The sequence below is a fragment of the Mustelus asterias genome, chromosome 18 (assembly GCF_964213995.1).
Source record: "Mustelus asterias chromosome 18, sMusAst1.hap1.1, whole genome shotgun sequence".
In the NCBI taxonomy this organism is placed as follows: Eukaryota; Metazoa; Chordata; class Chondrichthyes; order Carcharhiniformes; family Triakidae; genus Mustelus; species Mustelus asterias.
In genome coordinates, this window is record NC_135818.1 from 38733098 (window position 1) to 38760857 (window position 27760).

Here is a 27760-nt window from a genome sequence, read left to right on the forward strand (position 1 = left end):
GGGTTAAGCACAGGTTAAAGAGATGTGTGTTGTCTCCAGCCAGGACAGTTAGTGAGATTTGCAAGCCCAGGCAAGTCGTGGGGGTTACAGATAACGTGACATGAACCCAAGATCCCGGTTGAGGCCGTCCTCATGTGTGCGGAACTTGATTTGAGATGTGGTATTAGTAATTTAGGGGACAGAATAGAGGCTCTGAGCAACATCTTTGCCATCTAGTCACATACTGGATATTCCCAAGGCAGAATTTGTAAAGAATTGCTGTCAATAAAGGAACAGGAGGAAATTTTACACCTTTAACAGCCAGATCATCTGACTGAAGCTGTAAAACTCTGTTTTGTGTAGTTAGTATACATTTTTCTTTCAAAATGTCTTTTTAATTTTCTATTTGATTGTCCTGTCTTGCCTTATGGATAAAGTCTTATCCGAACTAAAACATTTCATTGAGTTATTTTGGAATTGGGTAATTGGATAATTAAGCTTAGATAGCAAAGAACTAAATTAAATTAAAATACTCAATAACTGAAGTGAGTCTGAATCAACTGTGGGCAATAGCCTTCGGAGAACAGATACAACCATGCTTCTCTGTGCAAAGATGTTAAGCCTCAGGTGTCACATACAAGGACAGTTTACCTGAAGCAGAGGCAGATGAGTTTCCGAATGTTGGAGATCCCTGAGGAAGTTCATGCAATGCATGTGCTCTCCGTTGATTCAGGATTTTGAGTACGAGCTCCACCATTGAGAGAATGGCCATCCTTGAGGAGAACCAAAAGTAGCACAACTCTGAGTGGATGCAAGAGCAGTGTACTGAAGTGCACAGGAAAAGGAACACACTTTGCAGCATTGACCGCTCAGTGTCACTAAAGACACAGAAATTCAATGAGTAAATGACAGCAGCATCCCAAGTGGTGGCTTCATTCAGCATGCAAGAGTGCCATGAATGAGCTTAGGCAGTGAAAGAGATAATAAAGGGGCCACCCTCCAGGGGACACCACTGTTCTTGGCCCCTCCAACGTAGGACCCATCAATGCTGTATTGCCCTATGACACAATTTGGCCCTCAAAGTTCTGCGGAAGAGCCCCCAGTAGCATCTTCATGACAAGGATGGACGCCACAGCCATCTGACCTATGAGCAGAGACAAGGGCGCAGACTGCCTACAACTCATTCACAGCTACAGAGGGAACATCCAGTAGAAACAGACAGGAATGCATTATTAGATGCATTTCATGGGTCACTTGGATGATGTTTTCTCAGTTTGTGTGATTATTGAATTTTCTTTTTTGATATCGGTCAGTGCTCAATGTCAAACAAGACCAGGGAGATTGGGGGTTAATGGAGTTAAGGACTGGGATTGATGGGTTTCTTGTGGGTTTCTTCCAAAGGAACAATGTATCTCACAGCATCGTTCCTATCTGACTTTTCACAATTGTCTATTGTTTGGTCTCATCTTACTGTGGTTAAGGGCAGAGAAACGCTGAATCAGCATATAAAATCCAATTTGGTTCTCATCCAAAGGCAGAATCATACAACAGCAAGTTAATACTTTTAAACTTAAAGACTAACCCACCTTACTAACTACTTAACTGGTGCTCCAGTTTCCTCCCACAGTCCAGAGATGTGCAGGTTTAGTGGATTGCCCATGCTAAATTGCTCCTTAGTGTCCAAAGATGTGTAAATAAGGGGGATTAACGGGGTAAACACGTGGGGTTACAGGGATAGGGCAGAGGGTGGGCCTGGGCAAGATGCCCTTTTGAAGAGCCAGTGCAGACTGGATGGGCTGAATGACCTCCTTCTGCACTGTAGGGATTCTATGATATGCTTGTGTATTCCACCTCCACAATGGCAGTGGATGGCCAGAGACTAAAGCATAATCACAACCCAACATACTTGGGAGTGACTCTAGATAGGACTCTGTCTTTTTAAGAATATTTGAAGAAAACAAAGGTCAAAACCAAAAACAACCTACTAACCAATTTGCTGGATCTATGTGGGGTGCTTCTGCCACAACACTTCAGATCTCAGCACTGGCCTTATCATATTCTGCAGCAGAGTATGTGCACCTGTCTCCCAAAAGTCATCACACACCTAAAGCTAGTTGACATTCTGTTGTATGGCACAACGCACATCATAACTGGAACTCTGTGTTCAACACCTCTCTCCTAGCTTCCTGTCCTTGCAAATATCACTCGGTCACACATCCATCAATTGACGACAAACCTACAAGCTGATTGAAGCCATGCATGTTACACCACACTTATCACTCCATAATGACCTGTTCAGGCCACCTTCCATCTTGATGCCACATACGGTGCCACTTCTCCTGAGCAAGATCTATCAGTAGACATCCTTTGGATCAAGGTACAGGATACACGGGAAGTCACTAGCATCCTGTGACAGAGCTTATCTGTCGAATGGCAGACTTTGAACTGCCACAGTGATAGTGGTCCTCGCTCAACGGGTTCAGGACAGACCAGGGTCCTGTGCAGCCAATCACTACTGCTGTGGCCTCAGTACAATCTCCTTATGCACTTGTGTAGAACCATAAACAATGCTGCACATTACTGAAGAATGTCCCTTCTGCAGACCAAGTGGTGGACTAATCAACTTAGCCTCTGCATTTGCTGAATTTATCACTTGGCTTTGGGGAAGCTAGGAGAGAGGTGTTGAACACAGAGTTCCAGTTATGATGTGCATTGTGCCATACAACAGAATATCAACTAGCTTTAGGTGTGTGATGACTTTTGGTAAATAGGTGTACATACTCTGCTACAGAATATGATAGGGCCAGTGCTTAGCTCTGAAGTATTGTGGCAGAAGTACCCCCATAGCAACCCAAATAATAAAGACTTACTAATGTTTCAATTAAAACTTAACCAAGGTACAATACTCTATCCATTCACTGTTTCTGGCTGGTTGCTAATTACACAGTAATTTTTAATTAATACATGCAACTTTATAAAGTGCAGAGTGGCCTCTTTATTTCAGTATTAGTACTAAATGGCATATTGACGTTATTGGCTCACTACAGTGAATCGAATGTGAAAATAGCCCACCAATGGTCAAGTTACACTAACAGCCTACTATCCAGGCCTACTGACATCTCCCGGGGTTGGGGTGAAATATATTGCCAATGTATCCCTTACTTACTTTATTTTTGTTTCTTTTGAGACATGAGAATTGTTCTCCAGCTCAAATCAGATTTACGTGTTTAGAATCTTCTCGTGCGGGCTCTCAAGTATCTGAAGATGAAAATAATGATCATTGTGTTATCAGTACGAGGACGAAAATAGTTCTGAGCCAATGGTGTTCCCTTACATTAACAACAGTTTGCCACCAGTGGGCTTTTTTATTTCCATGTTCCTTAATCCCTTTTCTCATCTTTTATTATCTTGTTGCATCTTAACTACATGTTTTTGGGAAGCCTCAGTCCTTTTGATCATATTCTTTAAATTTAGAGACAGAGGAGGTATGGAGTGGCCTTGTTGAATTATAAGACCATAAGACATAGGACCAGAATTAGGCCACCTGGCCCATTGAGTCTGCTCCGCCATTCGATCATGGCTGATATTTTTCTCATCCCCATTCTCCTGTCTTTACTCGTAACCTCTGATCCCTGACATAATTCCCAATTTGAGTTCTTGCGTGGGTTTAAAACAAAAGGTGTATTTTATTGTGGGGCACCATCATGTCCCATTGGCCATTAGTAATGATGCAATAGACTGCTTTATCTTCCTACACCTGTTAGTTTCTAACCTCATGCCATCTTTGAAGACTCATCTGACAGATTGTTGACCTGTGATCCAGGTTATCAAGGTTTCCTCACATCACAACGACACATGAAGACTCCATCCTTTTCTTTCAAGATTTGGACTATCACAAGTGTACCCTGGACAAATTAAGGTAGTTAGATGTGGATCCTGGGCACATGGATCCTGTTATCTCAGACACCAATAAATTCTACCATGTAAACCTCATATTCAGTGCCTTTTTCCAAAATAGGTAGTCAATTTACCTCTATTTTTCTATATCCCTGATTCCAAGGTTGACTGGATCATAAATTTTAAACATGCACACTAAGTTTCCATGGTGCAAGTCCTGTTTGTGCAGAAATTTACTGTTCCTTATGTATTTTGCTTAGTTTGGGCAAACTTAAATTAAGATCTTTGCTGATATAAAGAATTCTTATTTTCTACCCTCCTGGTCTAGCACACATTCCATCACACAGTGTGAATGTAGGCTTTACCATGGGCTTGATTTCATCTTCAAGACGAGATGTGGGAGTTGAGAAAATTCCTGACTTGGCCCATCTACCTCGGGGGTATGTGCTTGCAAGGAAAACGGAGAAGCCTTCCAAACCATAGCTCCCGTGGTGACGTTCACGAGGGGTCATAGGTTCAAGGTGAAGGGGGGGAGGTTTAACACAGATATCAGAAGGACATATTTCACACAGAGGGTCGTGGGGGCCTGGAATGTGTTGCCGGGCAAGGTGGTGGAGGCGGACACACTGGGAACGTTTAAGACTTATCTAGACAGCTATATGAACGGAGTGGGAATGGAGGGATACAAAAGAGTGGTCTAGTTTGGACCAGGGAGCGGCGCGGGCTAATTGTTCCTTGTTTCTCGTGGAAGTGGAAATGACTAGGGTTGGGAAGCATTTTCCGATCAGGGCCATTGTGATCTCCTGGACTCGTTTCGATCGCCTAAGGGGGTCGGAGAGGAATTTCCCAGATTTTTTTTTCCCCATATTGGCCCTGGGGTTTTTCACTCTGGGTTTTCGCCTCTCCCTGGAGATCACATGGTCTGGAATGGGGGGGTGGGGGTGAGTTAATAGGTTGTAATGAACAAAGCATCGTAGCTGTGGGGGACAGCTCGGTGGATAGGATATTGGTATGTAGATAGGCTGGAAAATTGGGCGGGGATCCTGGATTCAGGATTCAATCCTGGACCGGGGAGCGGCGCGGGCTTGGAGGGCCGAAGGGCCTGTTCCTGTGCTGTATTGTTCTTTGTTCTTTGTTCTTTGTTCTCCCCCCTCACCTGCTCTACCCCACCCCCTCCCCCACATTTCCCCCACATTCACCTAGAACCTCATGTCTTTTACCCACCCCTTATGGCTCCTCATATCTCCCATGCTAAGCTATGTCCCCCTCATGATTTCCATGCCATGATATGCACTCTCACCCAACCCAATGGCCCCTCATGTCCCCATGCCAAGGTATGTATCTCTGCCCACCATTATGGCTCCTCATTACCCCCTGCCAAATTATGCATCCCCCCACACTCCCTATAGCTCCTCCTGCCCCCCTTGCCAGCTATGGCACTTCCATCTCCATACACCCACTGTTCACAATATAGGTACAATGAACCCTATTGTGACAGTAGGATTTGTTTAAAAAAACTGTCAAAAAGTCATTCATTGATAACTTTCCATTTTCTTAAAAGAAAAACCTTCATAACAACCCAATAAAAGTATCAAAGGTCCAGACCATTTAACGAACCAGTAACTGAAATGACAAGCACTTAAAACCTTTTTATCTTGTGTAAATCAACATCGTCAAATTCACAGTGTAGCTCAGAGAGCCACAGTTGTCAATTAAACAATGTTTTTCCCGAGGCTAAGATGTTTCAAAGTCTAATAGATGACTGGGCTCTCGACCAAGAATGTATAATGAGGCTTGGCTGAGAACCCATGAATCCATTAGCCTTTTGAATGGCTGAATGGGCATGGAAGTGCCAAAATTTGACTTGAGGGATACGGTGGGCTATAAGGGTTGTTTGTGGGCATACCTTTGCACACGGGGAAATTTTTAATTTGTTCATGGGTTTTTGTGCATCACTGGCTAGGACAACATTCATTGCGTACCATAATTGCCCTTGAGAAGCTGTTGGTATGCTGCCTTTTTGAACTGCTACAATCCATGTGTTGGAACACCCACAGCGCTGTTAGGAAGGAATTTTGATCTAGTGACAGTAAAGGAACGGCAATATAGTTCCAAGTCAGGGTGACTTAGAGGGGAACTTGTAGGTCATGGTGTTCCCATGCATTTGTCTGCCCTTGTTCCTCTAAGTGGTGGAGGTCATGGGTTTGAAAGGTACTGTTGAAGGAGCCTTGGAGAGTTGCTGTAGTACATCTTGTAGATGGTCCATACTTCTGCCACCATGTACTGATGATGAAGGGAATGAAGTTTATTACACTGCCAATTAAGCGGGTTGCTTTTTCCATGATGGTGTCAAGCTTCTTGAGTGTTATTGTTGTACTCATCCAGACAAGTGAGAAGTATTTTATCGCACATCTGACTGATGCCTTGCAGATGCCTTTGGGGAGTAAGGGTGTAAGTAATTCACTGCAGAGCTTCCAACCTCCGACTTGCTCTTGTATTTATATGGTTTGTCCTGTTCAGTTTCTGATCAGTGGCAATCCCCAGGATGTTTATAATGGGGGATTCAGTGATTTTAATGCCATTGAATGTCAAGGGAATCAGCTTAGATTCTCTTTTATTGGAGGTGGTCATTGCCTGGCACTTGTGTGGTGTAAATGTTACTTGCCACTTGTCAGCCCCAGCCTGATTATTGTCTAGGTTTTGTTGCGTAAGGGCATGGACTGCTTCAGTGTCTGAGGAGTCGTAAATACTGCTGATGCTGAATAATATGCAATCATAGAAACATAGAAAATAGGAGCAGGAAGGAGTAGGCCATTTGGCCCTTTGAGCGTGCTCAAACATGGTCCTGGCTGATCTGTCTCAACACTATAGTCCAGTGTTCACCCCGTACCACTGAAATCAACCGTGGACACCTCCACTTTGACCATATGATGGAGGGATGGTCGTTGATGAAATAATTGAAGATGGTTGGGCCTAGGACACCATCTTGAGGATTTCTTATAGCAATGTCCTGGGACTGAGATGATTGACTTCCAGCAAACACAACCATCTTCCTTTTGGGCCAGGTACGACTGTAAACAGTGGAGCGTTTTCCCTGGATTCCCATTGGCTTCAGTTTTGTTCAGGCTTCTTAATGCCATCCTCAGTCAAATGCTGCCTCAATGTCAAGAGCAGTCACTCTCAATCACCTTTTGAGTTCAGCTTCTTTGTCCAGGTTTGGACCAAGGCTGTAATAAAGCCAGCAGCTGAGCGACCCTGGCACAACCCAAACTTTGCATCAGTGAGCAGGCTATTGCTGAGAAATGCTGATTGATAACATTGTTTACAACGCTTTCTAGCTTTCTGAGATAACAAAGATACTTATGTCAGACTGCTCTTTATTGACTGCAGCTCAGCCTTCAACACCATTATTCCTATGAAACTCATCTCCAAACTGGGCCTCGGCTCCTCCCTCTGCGACTGGATCCTGAACTTCCTAACCCATAGACCACAATCAGCTAGAATAGGCAACAATACCTTCTCCACGATTATCCTCAACACTGGTGCCCCACAGGCTGTGTTCTCAACCCCTTACTATACTCCTTATACACCAATGACTATGTGGCCCAATTCCCCTCCAACTCAATTTTCAAGTTTACTGATGACACCACCATAGTGGCTCAGATCTCAAACAATGATGAGACAGAGTTCAGGAATGAGATAGAGAATCTGGTGAACTGGTGCAACGACAATAATCTCTCCCTCAATGTCAACAAAACAAAGCAGATTATCTTGGACTTCAGGAAGCATGGTGGAGAAAATGACCCTGTCGACATCAACGGGGATGAAGTAGAAAGGGTTGAGAGTTTCAGGTTTTTAGGTGTCCAGATCACCAACAACCTGGCCTGGTCCCCCCATGCCGACACTATAGTTAAGAAACCCCACCTCGACTTTCTCAGAAGACTAAGGAAATTTGGCATGTCAGCTACGACTCTCACCAACTTTTATAGATGCACCATAGAAAGCATTCTTTCTGGTTGTATCACAGCTTGGTATGACTCCTGCTCTGCCCAAGACTGCAAGAAACTACAAAAGGTCGTGAATGTAGCCCAATCCATCATGCAAACCAGCCCCCCATCTATTGACCCTGTCTACACTTCCCACTGCCTTGGCAAAACAGCTAGCATAATTAAGGACCCCACGCACCCTGGATATTCTCTCTTCGATCTTCTTCCGTTGGGAAAAAGAAATAAAATTCTGAGGTCATGGACCAGCTGGCTCAAGAACAGCTTTTTCCCTGCTGCCATCAGACTTTTGAATGGACCTACTTTGCACTAAATTGATTTTTCTCTACACCCTAGCTATGACTGTAACATTACATTCTGCACTCTCTCGTTTCCTTCCCTATGAACGGTATGTTTTGTCTGAAGAGGGTGCAAGAAACAATACTTTTCACTGTATACAAATACATGTGACAATAATAAACCAAATCAAATCAAATCAAAATCATTTCACTGATGATTGCAAGCAAACTGATGGGGCAGGTTGAACTTGTCCTGCTTTTTGTCAACAAAAGGAAACTGGAACAGGCAAGTGGTAAGTTCTGGAGAACAATTCTTCAGTACTGTTACAGAATGTTGTCAGGGCCCATAGCTTTTGCAGTATCCATTTTTTGATATTGCGTGGAGTGAATTGAATTTGCTGAAAAATGGCATCTGTGATACTGGGAAGCTTAGGAGGAATCCAAGATGGATCATGCACTTGACACTTCTGACTGAGGATGGCTGCAACTGCTTCAACCTTGTCTCCCTCATCATTGAGGGTGGGGATATTTGTGCCGCCTTCTCCTCCAGTTAGCTGTTTAATTGACCACAATTATTCAAGACTGGATATGGCATGATTGCAGAACTTGGATCTGATCCATTGTGTGTGGGATTGCTGAGCATTTTCTATCGCATGCTGCTTTTGCTGTATGACGTCCAAGTTGTCCTTTATTGTTGCTTCACCAGGCTGACACTTCATCTTTAGATATGCTTGATGCTGCTTCTGACATGTCCTCCTGCTACCTTCATTGAAACAGACTGATCCCCTAGATTGATGGTTATGGTAGAATGGGGGATATATTGGGCCATGAGGTTGCAGATTGTGATTGTATACAATTCTGTTGCTGCTGATGGCTCACAGCACCTCATGGATGCCCAGTTTTGAGTTGCTAGATCTGTTCAAAATCTATCCCATTTTGCATGGGATAGATTGTTCCAAACAACACGACAGAGAGTATCCTCAGTGGGATAATGGGACATTGTCTCCACAACGACTGTGTGGTGATCACTCCTACCAATACAGTCAAAGGCAGATGCATCAGCTGCAGGTAGATTGGTGAGGGTGAGGTCAGGTAAGATTTTTTCCCTCTCTTTGGTTTCCTCACCACCTGCTGAAGACCCAGTCTAGCAACTAAGACTTGACCAGCTCAGTCAGTAATGATATTACTTGAGACCTGTTGGTGATGGGCCTTGAAATTCCCTCTTCGAGTACATTTTGTGCCTCAGTACTTCCTCCAAGTAGTGTTCTATATGATTCTGATTCATCAGCTGAGGGGGATATTAAGTGGTAATCAGCAGTAGTTTTCTTGCCCACAGTTGACTTGATGTCATGAGACTTCATGAAGTTCAGAGTCAATGTTGAGGATTTCCAGGACAACGCTGTACTGGTGTTGCACTCTGGAGCCTCTGTCCAGTTGGTGGGACAGGACATATCCTGGGATGGTGATGGTGGTGTCTGGGACATTGTTTGTAGATATATTCCATGAATGTGACTACATCAGGCTGATCCTTGGCTAGTCTGTGGGATAGCTCTCCTACGCCTGGTAAAGGCCCTATCTGTTAGTATGGGAGGACTTTGAAAGGTCGACAGAAGTTGGGCATTGTTATTTCCAGTGCCTAGGTTGATGCCAGGTGGTCCATCCAATTCCATTCCTTTTAGACTATGGAACAGTTTAATACAATAGAGTGGTTTGCTAGGCAATTTCTGAGGGCATTTGATAATCAGCACATTGTTGTGAGTCTGGAGTCACATTTAGGCCAGCTCAGGTAAACTCAGATATTACGTCTTCCTTAGCTGCTTTGTCAACTTTTCCATTACTTTCACCATGGGTTTGCTCTGGTTTATGGACATCTACTTTACCAATGTAACAGGTTCAACTATGATTAGCAAGGGATATCCATAACTTGTTCCACAAACTGCCATGGTTTAAAGATTTCCCTTGACGGGTACAGTATGCATTTTTACAAAACAAGGGAAGAACTAACATGGCATTGATGACTAGGCACTATATCAGATCAAATATTTGCTGCTTGATTGGAAGTTTTTTTGAGGCTGTTAAGAGAGTAACTATCTTTACATATTGGGAAGAATGTTCAGCACATTGTCTTCTAATGATTTTTACTGGCAATCTTACAGCATAGCCTGTATATGGTGACCCTCGAATGGAATAACAGGAGCGCCCACATACACACCTGGAGTGTCCTTGGTGGGTTTTTTCATGACTAGTTGTGAAATTAGGTAGTGGACATTTATGAGGCTCATAAGCCAATAAATGTGGCAGTAATGTTGTTTTTTTTGATGTGGTATCAATATTCCCATATAATAATCCCAAAATGCACTTACTCAATCATTGTGATGAAACTAAAGGCTTCATCAGTAATTTTAGATGTACGTAGGGTGAGCAAAAAATGATGTGCGGCAAACTTCTGGTGTACGATAAATGTTGAACCACCCAGAACATAGCTGACAGATGATGTTCACATGCTTAGTATGTTGTCTCTGCACCTTGCAAGATGTGTAACGTATATCCAATTGGTTGCAGTCCCCTGGCATGTTCCTGTAAAGTACAGCAGTTAGACTTTGTTCTGTAGAAGCAACTCGGTGGAAAAGTAGACCATGATCAGGGATGGTCAGACTTACAGCTTGCATAACCGCCATTTTGAAGTTTGTTCCAGCTTCAGTATGTTCTCCAAGCAGGCTGAATATTGTCACCTGAGATTTTTAGAAGTTCATATTAGAGGGTTGGAATAAAGTTTTCCTGATAGCTGACCAGACCCGTAGACAAATTAAAGAGTAGTTTCAGTTCTGGGAAGAGGTCATCCCTGATTAATTCCTATTTTGTGACAGTCAGTTCGCTGCGGAGAAATTACAACGTCCAGGCAGGTTCTTTGAACAATTGAGCCTTTAAACCGAGTCATGTCAGATTAATTAGCAGCTCCTCTATTAGGGACAAGTATCTCTGTTCATGGTTTCGGTGGCTAAAAGGATGTTGGATGGGATTTTCTGGCTTCACCTGCTGCCAGGATTGTCATCAGACTCACCTGATGAATGAATCCTAGGATTGATGATCCCACTCACCTGATGAAGGAGCAGCGCTCCGAGAGCTTGTGATTCCAAATAAATCTGTTGGACTTTAACCTGGTATTGTGAGACTTCTTACCGTGCCCACTCCAGCCCAACACTGGCATCTCCGCATCATGGCTACCATCAACACTGCAAACCACCGGCTCAAAGTGGAGAGGATCTCCAAGAATATTGCGCATATTGACACAGACTCACCTGATGAAGAAGCAGCGCTCTGAAAGCTCATGATTCCAAATAAACCTGTTGGACTTTAACCTGGTGTTGTGAGATTTCTTACTATTCCATCTCAGGCTAACAAAGCTACCCCATCACCCTTTCCTTCCTGCCTGTCCTTATGAAAAGTCACATACCCCTGAATATTTAGTTCCCAATTTTGATCATCTTGTAACCACATCTCTGTAATGGCTATAAGAACGTACTCCTAATAAAAATCAGGCCATTAATTCATTTATTTTGTGCCGAATAATTTGTGCATATAAGTAAAAAGCAATTAATTTTGCGTTGTTACCACATTTTCCCTTTTTGACCCTATTTGTTCCTTTTTTAATGTGTAGGATGGATATCATTAGCTAAATAGCTGCTTTGTAATGCATATCTTGTTGCTTTGCAAGCCTACATATCCCTACGTCTCCAGATCCATCCCCCCACTACATCTCCTCCATTTAGTTTACAGCCCTCTCTACTTCCCTGTTTAAGCAGTTTCCCCAGTTACGTAGGGCGGCATGGTGGCACAGTGGTTAGCACTGCTGCCTCACAGCGTCATGGACCTGGGTTTGATTCCCGGCTTGGGTCACTGTCTGTGCGGAGTCTGCATGTTCTCCCCGTGTCTGCTTGGGTTTCCTCCGGGTGCTCCGGTTTCCTCCCACACTCCAAAGATGTGCAGGTTAGGCCATGATAAATTGTCCCTTAATGTCAGGGGGATTAACAGGGTAAATATGTGGGGTTACAGGGATAGGGCCTGGGTGGGATTATTGTCGGTCCAGACACGATGGGCTAAATGGCCTCCTTCTGCACTGTAGGCATTCTATGATTCTATTATTAATGGAGTGTCACAGGGATCAGTGTTGGGGCCTCAACTATTTACAATCTGTATTAAGAACTTATATGGGGGAAACCAAATGTATTGTTGCCAAATTTGCTGGGGATACAAAGATAGAAATGAAAACAAGTTGTGAGGAGAATGCAGAGGGTCTGTAATCAGATATTGATAGGTTAATGAGTGGGCAAAAATTTGGCAGATGGAATATATTGTGGAAAAATGAGATTGTCCACTTTGGCAGGAAAAATAGAAAAGCAGAATATTATTAAAATGGTGAGAGATTGCAGAGCTTTGAGATGCAGAGTGATCTGGGTGTCCTCGTGCATGAAATAAAAAGGTTACTATGCAGGTATAGCAAGTAATTAGGAATGCTAATTTTATTGCGAGGGGGATTGAATACAAAAGTAGGGAGGATTTCCTTCAGTTATTCAAGGCATTGGTGAGACAACATCTGGAATACTGTGTTCAGTATTGGTCTAGAAGATTTATTAGACTGATGCTTGGAAAGGGCAGATTATGTTATGAGGAAAGGCTGAATAGGCTGTATCCCCTGGAGTTGGATGACAGTATCTGACATTTAACCACTGAAAAGGCCTCTGCTTGTGGAGCTTCCCAAGACCATCTTTGGTATTTTCATAGTAGGGCATGCAAGGGGCCAGCGCGGAAGCCAAATTCGGAATAAATTTTCTGTAATAATTGACTGACCCCAGGAAGGATTTTAACTCCATGATGTTCCTTGGGGATGGTGCCTCCTTGATGGCCTTTACCTTATCCTCTACTGGATGAATCCCCTTGCCATCTACTTAGTAGTCTAATTAGGTTACTTCAGCGACCTAGAAACTGCATTTCTCCCTCTTCAAATTAACTCATGCCTTGGAAGATCACCACAAGACGTCATCTGGGTTGGCCAGATGTACCTGTTCTGAAACCCCCGTGACTAAGACATCATCTAAGTATACTGCGACCTTGGATAGCCCTTGAAGAATGTTATTCAAAATTCTTTGGAAAATGGCACATGCTGACGAGACCCCAAAATGTAAATTTATACACTCATAGAGTATCTTGTGTGTTGATTGTCACATATTTCCGGGAGGACTTGTCCAATTCAAACTGAAGATAGGTGTGGCTCATGTCCAACTTGCTACCCATTAACTTGGTGTACAGATCTTTGATCCAGGGCATAGGGTAGCTCTTGGGTTTGGAAGCGTGATTTACCGTCTATTTATAGTCTCTGCAAAGATGAACTGATTTGTCAGTCTTAAAAACAGGATCTATGGGCACAACCCATTCTGCAAATTGCATTGGCCTTATTATACCCAAGCTTTCAAGGCACCCAAGTTCAATATCCATCTTCTCCAGCACAGTGTAAGGGACTGACCTGTCTCTGAAGTAGCTCGGTGTAGCGTTGGGGTCAACATAGATCTTAGCCTTGGCTCCTTCTATTTTACCTTGGCTCTCCTGAAAATCTTCAGGGTACCTACTGATAACTTTGCACAATCCCCCCATGCCTCACCTGAAGACGTCCAACTAGTTGGGCCGAATCTGCTGGAGCCAACCTCTCCCCATAAGGCTTAGTCCGTGCCCCGTACAACAATGAGTGTCAGACGTTTGTTGTTTATAAGTCATTGGGGCCACTGTAGTACCTTTTATTTGTAAATGTTCTCTCGTGTAGGTGATTAGTTTGGCCTTCGTATCTTCCAACCTGAAGTGTTGGATGCCCAGTTGGAGGTGCTTATAGGTCTGTTCCCCAATAATGGAGACTGCAGCTCCCATGTCCACCTTCATCTTCATGGGATGGCCATTTATTAGTAATTCCACCATTACTGGGACTACTGTCATTGTTACAATAAGATGCAGTTGTAGTCTCCCTATCTGGAAGGGGGGTTATCTGCATGATATGCTCATGTACCAGTCTCTGCTTTCCTCCTAGGCAGCACACGTTTTGCCTGTGCCTGAAACATTGCCATGGCTGTTTCTTTTGGCAGTGCTTGTAGTAATCCATCAATTAGCAACTACACCCTCTTTGAGTATGTTCTTTAGTACTCTTGGAGTCAGCTCTGCTTTCTTAGACTGTCTGGTGGTGACATTAGGGTTTGTATATTTGATGGGCGCTTTAATACATGATTGACACAACGACTCTGCTTTCAGGACTAGTTACATGAGGGCCTTCCACTTAGTTGGAAGACATTGCTGCCTGCTGCCCCTTGTAGCTCCTGAGCCCCTTTCTCTGCATTCTTCAGTGACAAGGCTATCTCAATGGATTTTTTAAAGTACAGTTTGTGTTCTGCCAACATCTTCTTTTGGATGATAAGTTCATTAATGCCACATTCCAATCTGTCCCACAGCATTTCATTAAGAGACAGTCTAAATTCGAAGCTTTCAGCTAGTTTCCACAACCGAGCCAAGAACTCAGTGACAGGTTCCCCAGGGGTTCTTCCAGCCATGTTAAAGTGATATTGCTGGAGAATTACTAGGGTCTACAGATCATTGTTTTTTTTACCAGGTCCATCAGTTCAATATAAACTTTTGAGTCGGGGCATCCGGATAGGTCAGACTTCTTATCACACTGAAAGTTGGGGCCTTGCATGCTGTTCGCAATCTTTTTGCTTTTTGTCTCCTTCAATGTTGTTATCTTGAAAAAAGTAACACATGTATTGAGTGTATTGGGCCAAGTCTTCCCCACTGCTGTCATAGGGCTTGAGCTTCCTGAAAAGAGTCACAATGGCTATTTATTACCAGAGAAATTAGAACCATAGAAAATTACAGCTCAGAAACAGGCCTTTTGGCCCTTCTTGTCTGTGCCGAACCATTTTGTGCCTAGTCCCACTGACCTGCACTTGGGCCATATCCCTCCACACCCCTCTCATCCATGAACCCGTCCAAGTTTTTCTTAAATGTTACCACTTTATCCGGCAGCTCATTCCACACTCCCACCACTCTCTGCATGAAGAAGCCCCCCCTAATATTCCCTTTAAACTTTTCTCCTTTCACCCTTAACCCATGCCTTCTGGTTTTTTTCTCCCCTAGCCTCAGCGGAAAAAACCTGCTTGCATTCACTCCATCTATACCCATCAAAATCTTATACACCTCTATCAAATCTCCCCTCAATCTTCTACGCTCCAGGGAATAAAGTCCCAACCTATTCAATCTCTCTCTGTAACTCAGCTTCTCAAGTCCCGGCAACATCCTTGTGAACCTTCTCTGCACTCTTTCAACCTTATTTACATCCTTCCTGTAACTAGGTGACCAAAACTGTGCACAATACTCCAAATTCGGCCTCACCAATGCCTTATATAACCTTACCATAACACTCCAACTTTTATACTCGATACTCCGATTTATAAAGGCCAATGTACCAAAGGCACTCTTTACGACCCTATCCACCTGTGACGTCACTTTTAGGGAATTCTGTACCTGTATTCCCAGATCCCTCTGTTCAACTGCACTCTTCAGAGTCCTACCATTTACCGAGTACGTTCTACTTTGGTTTGTCCTTCCAAAGTGCAATATCTCACACTTGTCTGCGTTAAATTCCATTTGCCATTTTTCAGCCCATTTTTCTAGTTGGTCCAAATCCCTCTGCAAGCTTTGAAAACCTTCCTCACTGTCCACTACACCTCCAATCTTTGTATCATCAGCAAACTTGCTGATCCAATTTACCATATTATCATCCAGATCATTGATATAGATGACAAACAACAATGGACCCAACACCGATCCCTGCGGCACACCACTAGTCACAGGCCTGCACTCAGAGAAGCAATCCTCCACAACTACTTTCTGGCTTCTTCCATTGAGCCAGTGTCTTATCCAATTTACTACCTCCCCATGTATACCTAGCGACTGAACATTCCTAACTAACCTCCCATGAGGGACCTTGTCAAAGGCCTTGCTGAAATCCAGGTAGACAACATCCACCGCCTTCCCTTCATCCACTTTCCTGGTAACCTCCTCGAAAAACACTAATAGATTGGTCAAACATGACCTACCACGCACAGAGCCATGTTGACTCTCCCTAATAAGTCCCTGTCTATCCAAATATTTGTAGATCCTATCCCTTATCACACCTTCCAATAACTTGCCCATCACTGACGTCAAACTTACTGGCCTATAATTTCCCAGATTTCTTTTGGAACCTTTTTTAAACAACGGAACAACATGAGCCACCCTCCAATCATCCGGCACCTCCCCCGTGAATACTGACATTTTAAATATGTCTGCCAGGGCCCCTGCAAGTTCAACACTAGCTTCCCTCAAGGTCCGTGGGAATACCCTGTCCGGTCCTGGGGATTTATCCACTCTGATTTGCCTCAAGACAGCGAGCACCTCCTCCCCTTTAATCTGTAACGGTTCCATGACCTCCCTACCAGTTTGCCCTATTTCCGTAGACTCCATGCCCATTTCCTCAGTAAATACGGATGCAAAAAAACCATTTAGTATCTCCCTCATCTCTTTTGGTTCCATACACAGTCTACCACTCTGGTCTTCAAGAGGACCAATTTTATCCCTCACTATCCTTTTGCTCCTAACATACCTATAGAAGCTCTTTGGATTTTCCTTCACTCTGTCTGCCAAAGCAACCTCATGTCTTCTTTTAGCCCTGCTGATTTCCCTCTTAAGTAGCTTCTTGCACTTTTTATACTCCTCGAGCATCTGATCTGTTCCTTGCTGCCTGTACATTTCATACAACTCTCTCTCCTTCTTAATCAGTGTTACAATCTCCCTCGAGAACCAAGGTTCCTTATTCCTTTTACTTTGCCTTTAATCCTGACAGGAACATACAAACTCTGCACTCTCAAAATTTCTCCTTTGAAGGCCTCCCACTTTCCATTTACATCCTTACCAGAGAACAGCCTGTGCCAATCCACACTTCTTGATGGAGGAAAAAAAATAATTTGGTGGCTTGACAGGGTAGATGCTGAAAGAATGTTTCTGCTCGTGAATGAATCTAGAACTAGGGGACACAATTTCAAAATAAGGAGTCTCGCATTTAAGACAGAAATGATGAGTTTTTTCTCTCAGAAGGTTATTGTTCTTTGGAATTCTCGTGCCCAGAGACTAGTGTAGCTGGGTCAGTAAATATTTTCTAGGCTGAGTTAGGCAGCTTTTTTGTCCCTGTCAGGGCCCCTCCCATCCTTCCTAAGGTATGGTGACCAGAACTAGACGCAATACTCTAAGTGTGACAAGATTTTTTTAAAAGCGAGTTGCTGATATTGTCAATTTGTTTTTAAATCTTGTACATTATGGATGCTTTAGGGAAGCCCAAAGTTAATCTCAAAATTGTCTTGGTCAAACTGTCAATCAACTAGATCCCAAAGTGTATTCTGTGATGCAAGTAATTATTATATGCTTTCTTGAAGTCACATAGGTGTATATGTTGGTTTAATGTGTAATTAAAATAGCTTTGTTCCACACACCTATATTAATTGTTTGTCCTACTTATTTGCTTCAGTTCATCTCAATTCTCATATTTGACCTTTCACACAATAATAGCTTTCACACTACTCCAGTGAAGCGTATCCATTGTTTGTGCTTATGTTTACTGGTTGCTTCTTTTCTGTCACCTGCTTAGGTCTTGTGGAAATTTGTCTGATGCATCCCCTCGATGTGGTGAAAACCAGGTAAGGCTTTGCTTGAGTAAGTTTTGTTGATACTGGAAGTCATCCAGAATGTGGTCTGTCAGGCTGCTGGAATAAAATGTCCGAGCTTGCCTGTGCAATTGGTATTTTAATGTCATTCCATAATGGAGACATTTTGGAAAACTGGTAATTTCTCGTTCTGTCAAAAACGTGTGTGCTTTGTTGTTTCTTAACTTTTTCACAACTGAATCCTTTTTAAAAGAACCAAATGCCAAGAAACTCCAATCAGGAATAAAGTAACTAACAGAATTGTATCCTTGAGATTCTCTTATAATTTAGATTTAAAATTATAATTTGAGCTGCGTTCAATGTCTAGAATCTTAATTGTCATATTGTTTACTTTTTTTTTTAATCCTTAATTTTCAAACTGGTTTTACTTTAGGGATTTAGCAAGACAAACAAGGGAGTCTTGTTTAACCATTCTCATAGCCAACCCCAAGATTATGTGCATCTGATATAAAACAGTATGTGATTCAGGCCTACTGTGCTGTGAATGCATTGGTCTTTAATCTGCAAAAGATTCTCCTTCTTCTTAGTAACAATGTTGTGTTAGGGGTCTGTGGGGCATTGAGAGTGGGCACCAAAAGGGGATTAATGGATTAGGGTAGGAATATGGCAAATTAGATCCTTATTTTGTTCAAGATGTTTAAAACAAAATGGGAACTTTGTTGCATATCATCGTACATGTTAAATCATTCAATTCTGTTTCATCATTAAGTTGATAACCTATTAAACCATTTGTTGTGTTAACTCATTCCATTCCAACTTCTTGGCTTGTTTAAACAAATACTGGTTACATTTTACAGGGTAGTGCCATGTATGATTGACCTGACCACAGATTCACATCACATCATATTTTTCACTCTTGACTTATAATTGAGTGCAGCAGCAAACAGCAGTTGCATGAAAGACAGTGTAACATAATATGAGAATGCTAAGGTTGCTGTTCATGAATTGATGCAATTTGCCAACGTACATGAAAAAGAGTTTAGTTTCCAAGTTAAATCAAATACAGTGGAAAAAGGAAAATTTGAAATTCTCACTTTCCATTGTGTCTCAGATTAGTTTCAGTCTAGCATGTGGGTTGTTTCACATTAGATTCAAATGGATACCAATCTGGCAATGAGGTATTAAAAAAAGTTGACAAGTTACACATAAATTGAAAATGCAAGAACTGGCACCACTGATGTACATGGAGGTTCATTTGCATTTAGGACAGAATTAGAAGATTGAATCAAATCTTGAATTGCACAATTAATTCCATGTAGTTTTACTATTATAGAGACGGCAAAACTGATTTAAACAATAATGACAAATATTACAATTGTGCGGAAATGTAAACTTTGAGTTTATGAACTTTTTTTGTCATTCACATTTATTTCTGTTGAATCTGAAACAAATATATTTTTAGAGAAAGAAAACATAACATTTTAAGATTGAAAGTATATAATTTCTTAGTTTTTTTTTAACCAAACACATTTGGTTTTCCTAACACATTTGTTAAGTGTTATTAGTGGATTGTGGAAAGAATGCTGTTCTAATGTTGGAGTGAGGAGAGGTCCACAGCAGCACTGGGACGAAGTTATGGCTTTTCATTAACCTGGAAACCTCCTATTTACATGGTTCACAGCCTGGTCTCAGCTCACTTGGAGGTAACAAAGGGTGTCGGGCCCAAAATGCAGCAGGGGGCTCACTCCTTTAGGGCTGCCATCTGAATCTGATCAGGTCAACTGTTTTAACTCCTGCCTCATTAGGGGAAATAAACAGGAGATTATGGTTCATGTAAGGATCACATTACAGAGAGCTCAAGCTTGTTCCAGACATTAGGTAGCTGATTATTTTTTTGTGGAAGCCTTGCTGTTTCTCCTTTAGTGAAGAATGCTAAATTGACTTCTTTTGATAAACTTGCATTTCTTACAGATCGAGAGAAAGCAGTAAAGTAAGTAGAAAAATGTTAATAAATAAGACATGTCAGCCACTGGAGCAGCTCATCTACTAGGTCTAAAGTCAGTCTACTGCAGAGACTTAGTACTGATGACGGGTAGTAATTCAGCATGTAAGTGGTGCTTTGCCTTTGACATTTAAAACATTTGATAATGCTGAATGCGGAACTGTTATGTTCAGGAGAATGCTCTCAGATTTCACATTCCAATTCAAGAACATACCCTTGTTTACTGCTGTAACCCTTCTAAAAAAGAAAAATAAAATAAATGTAGTACTTTCTTGCTTGCTGGAGGCCAAAACGTTTTTCTGACCGTATTTATAGTCTTTGGCAGACCAGGAGCTATCAGCTGATGCCGCATTGATTCAGGATCACTCACATATTCTTGAAAGGTGGACAGAAGGAAAACAATTGTTTGTTACTGTTGTATATAATATTAACTTGGCTATGAAAGGAAGTGTACCAAGTTCTGTAAAAACACAAGTATTTCCTTGCTGATCCCCAAACAGTTCATTATCTACAATGCCAAAGGCAAAAATAAGTCCACTGTGAAGAGTGAAACTTACCCTTACATCTTAAAATTGCTCTTTATGACTACAAGACTGCTGACAAGCACACTTATATATGAATGGGTATGTTTGCTGTTTACAGCCTTGGAAAATCTTGGCTGTGTTTTTAAAAATGAAGTTTTACAGATTGGGCCGAAGTCATTAATGATTCTCAAAGCAAACGGAATGGTCTGTCACTTCCTACTGCAAGTAATTAACTCTTGACTTTTCTGAGTGAGAAGGGGTTAAAGAGAAAGTTGATTATTTATCAGAGTGTATTGTATAAAACTACAAAGGACTTAGATGAAATCGACAACATGGACCTTAGGGAATTGATAATGCTATCTCCAAAAGTGAAACTTTACTGCGTCAAAGCAATTCTTCTCACAGGATTACATTTCTTCTCTTAGACTACATTAAGGTTTAGGAAGTTAATTCATGAATCACATTTCTCATACACACTGAAACGGCAATCTGGGAATGATTACAAACTAGTGAATTATTTTGGGGGTTCAGCTTTGGGCAATATAATTCACAGGATGACACTAGAGCTTAAAGGGTTAAAGTATGAGGATGGGTTAAATAAACAGTTGTTGCATTCACTTGTGGTTTTGAAGGTTAGAATTTAATTGAGGTGTTTAAATGGATAAAAGGTTTTGATAGTTTAATACAAAGTAACAATTTTCTGGCAAGCGAGCGGTGGAGTGGAGAATCTAAAACAAACCTACATATGAACTTCAGCGGTTCAAGAAGGTGGCTCATCACCAGCTTTTTAAGTGCAGCTAAGGGTGAGCAATAATTGCTCGCCTAACCAGCAATGTCCATTTTCCATGAAATTATATTTTTTAAATGGGCATAGAAAACTAACCTAGGCGATGTGGGATTGAAATCAGAGAACACTTTTTCATGACTGTGGATGCTGGAGCAATAGAATTTTTCAAAACTTGGCCTGGATTTTCACTCCTGAGGTGGGTGCGCAGAATCAGGGAGGTTCGCAGTTTGGCACACCTGTCAAGGGAGAAACATCTCAAATGGTTGGACGTTTGTTCCAGGGTCTGGGTGCAGGCTGGAAACAGTTTGGAAGCAGCCATAAGAGCTGTGCTGAGGCAGGCTGTTTAAAGGCCTGTTTTGGTTATCTGGGACTTTGTCTCAATTGTAATAGAAGTTCTTGCTTTTCACACCACCCCCCCCCCCCACCCCCGCCCCCCCCCCCACCCCAACCATTCCCCATTCATGCCAACTCATGTACCTACCGCCTCCATGGATCTGCATACCTTCCATGTTGACCTATGCCATCTACCCAACCCTCCCATTGTCCCATAAAGGTCTGATGCAAACTTAATGCCAACATATGCCAACCCATGTTTCCATGCCAATTCACCCAATATCCACCAGGCACTGACCTCCGAAGCCATGCCAGGATGAAAATATGATATGTTGGAAATGGGGGGCAGGATTTCAAAATCCGGAAAGCTGGCGCCAATTTGGCTAAGTCTGAGTTTGATGGATTTTTGTTCAATAACTGTACATTGGACACAAAGCAAAAGCAGGTAAATGAAGTTGAGATATAGAACAACTTCTAACTGAATGGCAGAACAGGCTTAAGAGGCCATGTGATCTACTATTATTCTGCTCCTATGTTTCCTATTTGATGTGAAATTAGATATTGAATAATTTTTAAATTATTTATATTATACAAAACTTAGCAAATTTATAAGAATAAAATATTAAGCTCTAAGACCATAAGACATAGGAGCAGAAGAAGGTCATTCAGCACATCAAGTCTGCTCCGCCATTCAATGAAGTCATGACTGATTTGATATAATCCTTAACTCCGCTTTCCTGCCTTATCCCCATAACCCTTGATTCACTTACTGATTAAAAAGCTGTCTATCTCAGCCTTGAACATACTTAATGATCCAGCCTCTGTAGCTCTCTGCGGTAAAGAATTCCCCAGATTCACTACCCTCTGAGAGAAGAAATTCCTCCTCATCTCTGTTTTAAATGGCCAACCCCTTACTCTGAGATTATGCCCTCTGGTCCTAATCTCTCCCACAAAGGGAAACAACCTTTTGGCATCTACCCTGTCAAGACCACTGAAAATCTTATGTCTCAATAAGATTACCTTATAAGAAAAAAAACTCCAGGACTTTCCAATGTGCAAATATTGTGAGACCACATAATACCTTAAGAATTAGGGTAGTTGGTGTTAATGTAGTGTTAACACAAAAAATTATGTTTTACAATTGATCTTTAACTGCACCTGGTATCATCTTACATCGATACCAACAATCCTTTACTTGCTGTATTTAAAAATAATGTTAAAAAGGTATAAAACAGCAAATGGGCCATAAAACCTGTTACAAGCCTGATCTACTGATTGGTGCAATGTCTCCAGTATTCATCATCTTATACCATTTATGATGCTTTATTTTGGTGACATACTTTGATAGGTGTATTTTAAAAATCATATTATTCGTGAGAAAACAGGGGAAATTTTTAATGCTTATTAGTAATATTTCTCCACCATGGCTTTTGGAACTCTAATTAGAGCTTGCATAACTATGAAATTACCGAAAATGGTTTAACTCTTACAAACCCCACTACGTCTATTAAGGAATCATCCCTGCTGTTTTGCCTGACCTCTGAAGCAGTGAGCAATCGGACATTTATAAGGAAATTCCAGACATAGCTGTGGTTCCCTCATCAATGCGATTTAATGTTTTGATCGGAAACTAAATTGGAGATTTCATTTTTAATTAAACTGGTGCATAAGAAATAATTTTCCCCTGTAGTCAAATGAAACAAATTACTGCTGAGTTCAATGATAAGTGATTACATCTATGTTAGAATGCCTATGTGTATCATATATCCACCAAAAATCACCCCCACTGCTACAGTTTTGTGCTTTTTTATCTGCAGAACAATTTGTGCCTCGACCACCCCAACATTTTGTGCTGTCCAGTTCAAAACTATTTCACAATCCTGCTCTTCTACTGCACAATATCTTCCCCATTTCAAATATTTAAGCATGTCTCCCCTGCAAGGTATAATGATCTTTGCTTCACCCACTGTTTGTGACAAAGGGTTCTTAGTGGCAGAGTAAAATTGATGATTCCTCTTTGTTCAGACTTAACTAAAATAAATAGCTTATTTTCATTTACCCAATCAAAAGTCTTCATAATTCTAAAAACAAGGATGCCCCTCCTATTTCTTAGATCAGACACATTCAAGTATTTGTAGTTCAGTGGTCTTAACAGTTTTCAAATTACACACAATTCCTATTGTATTGTACCCCTGATATGAATGAAATCATTTTTAATTATATATTTATTCATTACTTTAATAGCAACAGTTGCAATTCACCAGAGCTGTCTTTGTTTGTTGGAAGTGCTTAGTATTAGGGTCTTAGGGATCCCAAGAAAATGCTCAAGTTATTTTGTGATCAACGAATTGGAAGTATAGTCTAGTAGCATAGCCTGATGTTGAAGGTAGCTGCACAATGCTTCATCTTAGACCGAAACAGAATTCAAAGTATAAGTCATTTCAAGTGTGATTTAAATTCTCATCTGTTGGAATCACTGGTGTTCAAATTATTTAACAGGTATTCGACAAAATTGGAGAATTTTGGTAATTATCAAATGACTGACTCTTTTATTGTGGAAATGTTGCTACACTCTTCTAAACTTAAAAAAAACATTCTTAAGATGGTTGGTGAGGATTCAACCCCAAATCCTGTCCAAGCACATCTCTATGGATTTTGTAACCATGAGTTGAGTCACAATGCTGATCCCAATGCGGGTCACTAACTTGTGCGAGAGGGTGAGGGGGGCGGGGGGAGGGGGGGCGTGTGCATTGGTAGGGGAGAGGAGAGAGTGCTCCCCCTTAAGGGATGACCTCTCCAAGAGTGACATTGGGGCTGGAGGAGGGACTATTGACACTGTGAGACCTCACCTTGACCATGGAGCTTCTGGAAAGGAAGCCCCTGCTGCCGCCGCCGCCCCCCCCCCCCCACCCCCAGCATCTGGGTGGCTGACAATTTTTGTGACTCATACTTAGATTTATTTGCACTTCAGAATTCTGCAGTTGTTTCCTCTAAGTAAAACTCTGCTTTTTTATTCTTCCTGACAAAATTTAAAATTTTACATTTTTCCACATTGCACTCCATCTGCCAGAGTTTTTTCTCATTCAAGATCTATATCCGTTTACAGTTTAGTTTAAAGCCCTCTCTATTTCTGTCGTTATACCATTTACTAGAACACTGGTCCCAGTACAGTTCAGACGCTCTCAACGGTACAACCTACTTTCCCCAGTACTGATCCAGTGCTGTACAGACTGAAATCCACTTCTCCAACACCAGTCTTTGAGCCATATATTCTTTTCACTAAACTTATGTGCTCTCTGCTAATTGGAACATGGCTTCTTACCCTTGAGCTTCTACTGTTCAATTTGGTGCCTAGCTGCTCATACTGTCAAAGCAGAACCTCTTTCTTAGTTCTAACCATGTCATGGTACATGGACCATGACAACTGAATCTTCACCCTCCTAGTCCAGGTTCCTGCCAGCCCTGAGCAAATGTCCCAACCCTGGCACCGGGTAGGCAACATTCTCTTCTTGACTGCACAAAATCTATCTCCTCAGTATACTATCCCCTGGTACCACTACATTCCTTTCTATTCTCTCCCATCTGAATGGCTTCTTGTACCACAGTGCCATGGTCAGTTGGCACATCCACCTTGTCAGTCTCATCTAAACAAACAGAAAGGACCTCAAACCTGTTGGATGATTGCAGAGGCTGAGGCTCCTGTACTCCTACCCTCTGGGTCCTGTTACCTGCCTCACTTGTGGTCACACACTACTGTCCCTGACCACTAATCAAATCCGAAGGTCCCATCCTAAGGGGTGTGTCACCGTGGATTTGTACCAAGACATTTTGGTAATTATCAAATGACTGACTCTTTTAATGTGGAAATGTTGCTACACTCTTCTAGAGCGTCCTAGGCCTTAATAATAGGGATAAAGAGTATAAAAACAAGGAAGTTATGTTAAACTTCGATAGACCACTGGTTCAGTCTCAATTGGAGTATTACATCCAGTTCTAGGTGTCACACTTTAGGGTAGATGTGAAGCTATCCAAAAGGGTGCAGAAAATATTCACAAGGATGGTCGCAGGGATGGCGAACTTCAGTTGAGTTGATGGGACTGTTTTTCTTGGAGAACGCAGAAGGAAAATTTGACAGAGGTATTGAGAGAGGGAGGTTGAGGAACGAGACCATGCCTAAATGAGATGGGGACAGAGTGAATACTTGGTAATTTTATTCTAAGTGGGAACTCAATACATAGGGTGCAAGAGATTTTTAGTTAAGGCTTACTGCAGGCAATAGAGCTTAGTGAGTTGGGAGTTTGGTGAAATGGGGAGAGGAAAGATGTTCCTTTCTTCTACTCTTTTTTTTCAGCCTCCAGCATTTGACTTCCACTTTGCTGCAACAGAAAGGGTAAGTTATTCAGTAACTAGATAGGCGAGAGCTTAAACAACTAGCAGGAGCTCAGTCTGTGAGCCAACCACATTCTGTGAAAGATAAAAAGGGCATCATTGTGAAACACGTAAAGGATTTGTTGATGTGTATTTTGTTCATTTATCTTTCAATATTTAGGCCATTTATTGGTCTTTTTAGTCTTATTAGTATTAGTACAGTTCACTAGCATTAACAAAGCTTATTGGGAGCAGTAAGGTTTATAAATTATAACGATTAAAAGACAAATTAATGATCACAGAATAAAGATGGCAGGGCAAGTGTTGTGCTGTGATTACAGGATGTGGGAGCTTCTAAACGTTATGTGGTCCAGGGCATGTATGTGGTAACTTATGTGTTGATGCTGACAATGTTCTCAATGAGCACTTGGTCTCTGTCTTCATTGAGCAGGGGGATGATGTAGATATTTTAGTTAAAGAGGAGGAGTGTGAAGTATGAGATACAATAAGTATGATGAGAGAGGAAGTACTGGAAGGACTAATATCCTTGAAGGTAGATAAATCATCAGGGCCGGATACATTGTATACCAGGCTATAAGAGAAGCCAGGGAGAAAATAGCAGACATAGGTGAGGTACCAGAGGATTGGAGGTCTGCAACTGTTGTATCATTAATTTAAAAGAGTGCGAGGGATAGGCCAGAAAATTATAGGCTGGTCAGTCAGTGGTGGGCAAATTATTGGAATCAATTCTGAGATTCAAGTTCAACTGTCACTTAAAAAAGCATTGATTTATCAGGGATAGTCAGCATGGTTTTGTTTGGGAAAGAAGTTGTCTTACAAACTTAATTAATCTTTTTAAGGAAATAACAAGGAGGATTGAAGAGGGTAGTGCATTGGATGTTGTCTATATGGATTTCAGTAAGGCATTTGACACATGTCACATGGTAGACTGGTCAGAAAAGTGAGATCCCATGGGATACAGGGAAAGGTGGCGAGTTGGATCCAAAATTGACTGTGACAGCAAACAAAGGGTAATGGTTGATAGGTATTTTTGCGAATGGAAAATGGAAAACAGTTTCCAGTGGTGTTTCACAGGGCTCAGTGTTGGGGCCCTTACTTTTTGTTGTACATATTAATGATTTGGACTTAAACATGGGAGACATAATTGGGAAATTTGCAGATGGCACAAAATTCAGCTGTGCAGTTCATAATGAAGAAGATAGCTATTGTGTCTAAAATTACGTTAATAGTTTGATTGAGAGGGTGGAAAGTGGCAAATGGAATATAATCTGGAGATGTGTGAGGTAATGCATTTGGGGAGGGCAAACAAAGCAAGGGAATATTCAATAAACAGGAGGATGTTGAGAGGTTGAGGATATGAGAGACCTTGGACTGCATATACACAGGCCCCAGGAGGTGACAGGACAGGTGGATAAAATGATAATGAAAACATATAGAATACTTTCCTTTATTGGGCAAGGTATTGAATACAAAAGCAGGGATGTAATACTGGAACTCTATAAAATGCTAGTTAGACATTTGGAGAATTTTAACAGGGAGTAGGGAAAGACTATTTCTTGTGATTGAGAAACAAGTGATGAGAGGTTTACCTGCGGAGAGTGGTTAGGAGGAACTTCTTTTTTACATGAAGGCTGAAGGAACATGCAATGCTTTATCAAAGGGAAATGATTGAGGCAGAGACAATTGTATATGTTAATGAAAATTGGATAAATACCTGAAACAGAAGGTTATGAGTGGAAACATAATAGTGAGATTCATTTTGGATTACTCCAGCAAAGAGATGGTACAGTTGAACTGTCTAAATACGTTCTGTGCTGTAAACTTTTATGGTTCTAG

The 27760-nt window shown here is 41.7% G+C and overlaps 1 protein-coding gene across 1 annotated transcript in view; it reads left to right on the forward strand.

Annotated features, from left to right (window-relative positions):
* Window positions 1-27760, forward strand: part of slc25a21 (solute carrier family 25 member 21) — a 615256-nt gene that overhangs the window by 443804 nt on the left and 143692 nt on the right. Inside the window, exon 3 of the mRNA XM_078233181.1 lies at window positions 17874-17922. Coding sequence (XP_078089307.1) covers window positions 17874-17922 — 49 coding nt within the window. The remainder of the gene's footprint in view (window positions 1-17873; window positions 17923-27760) is intronic.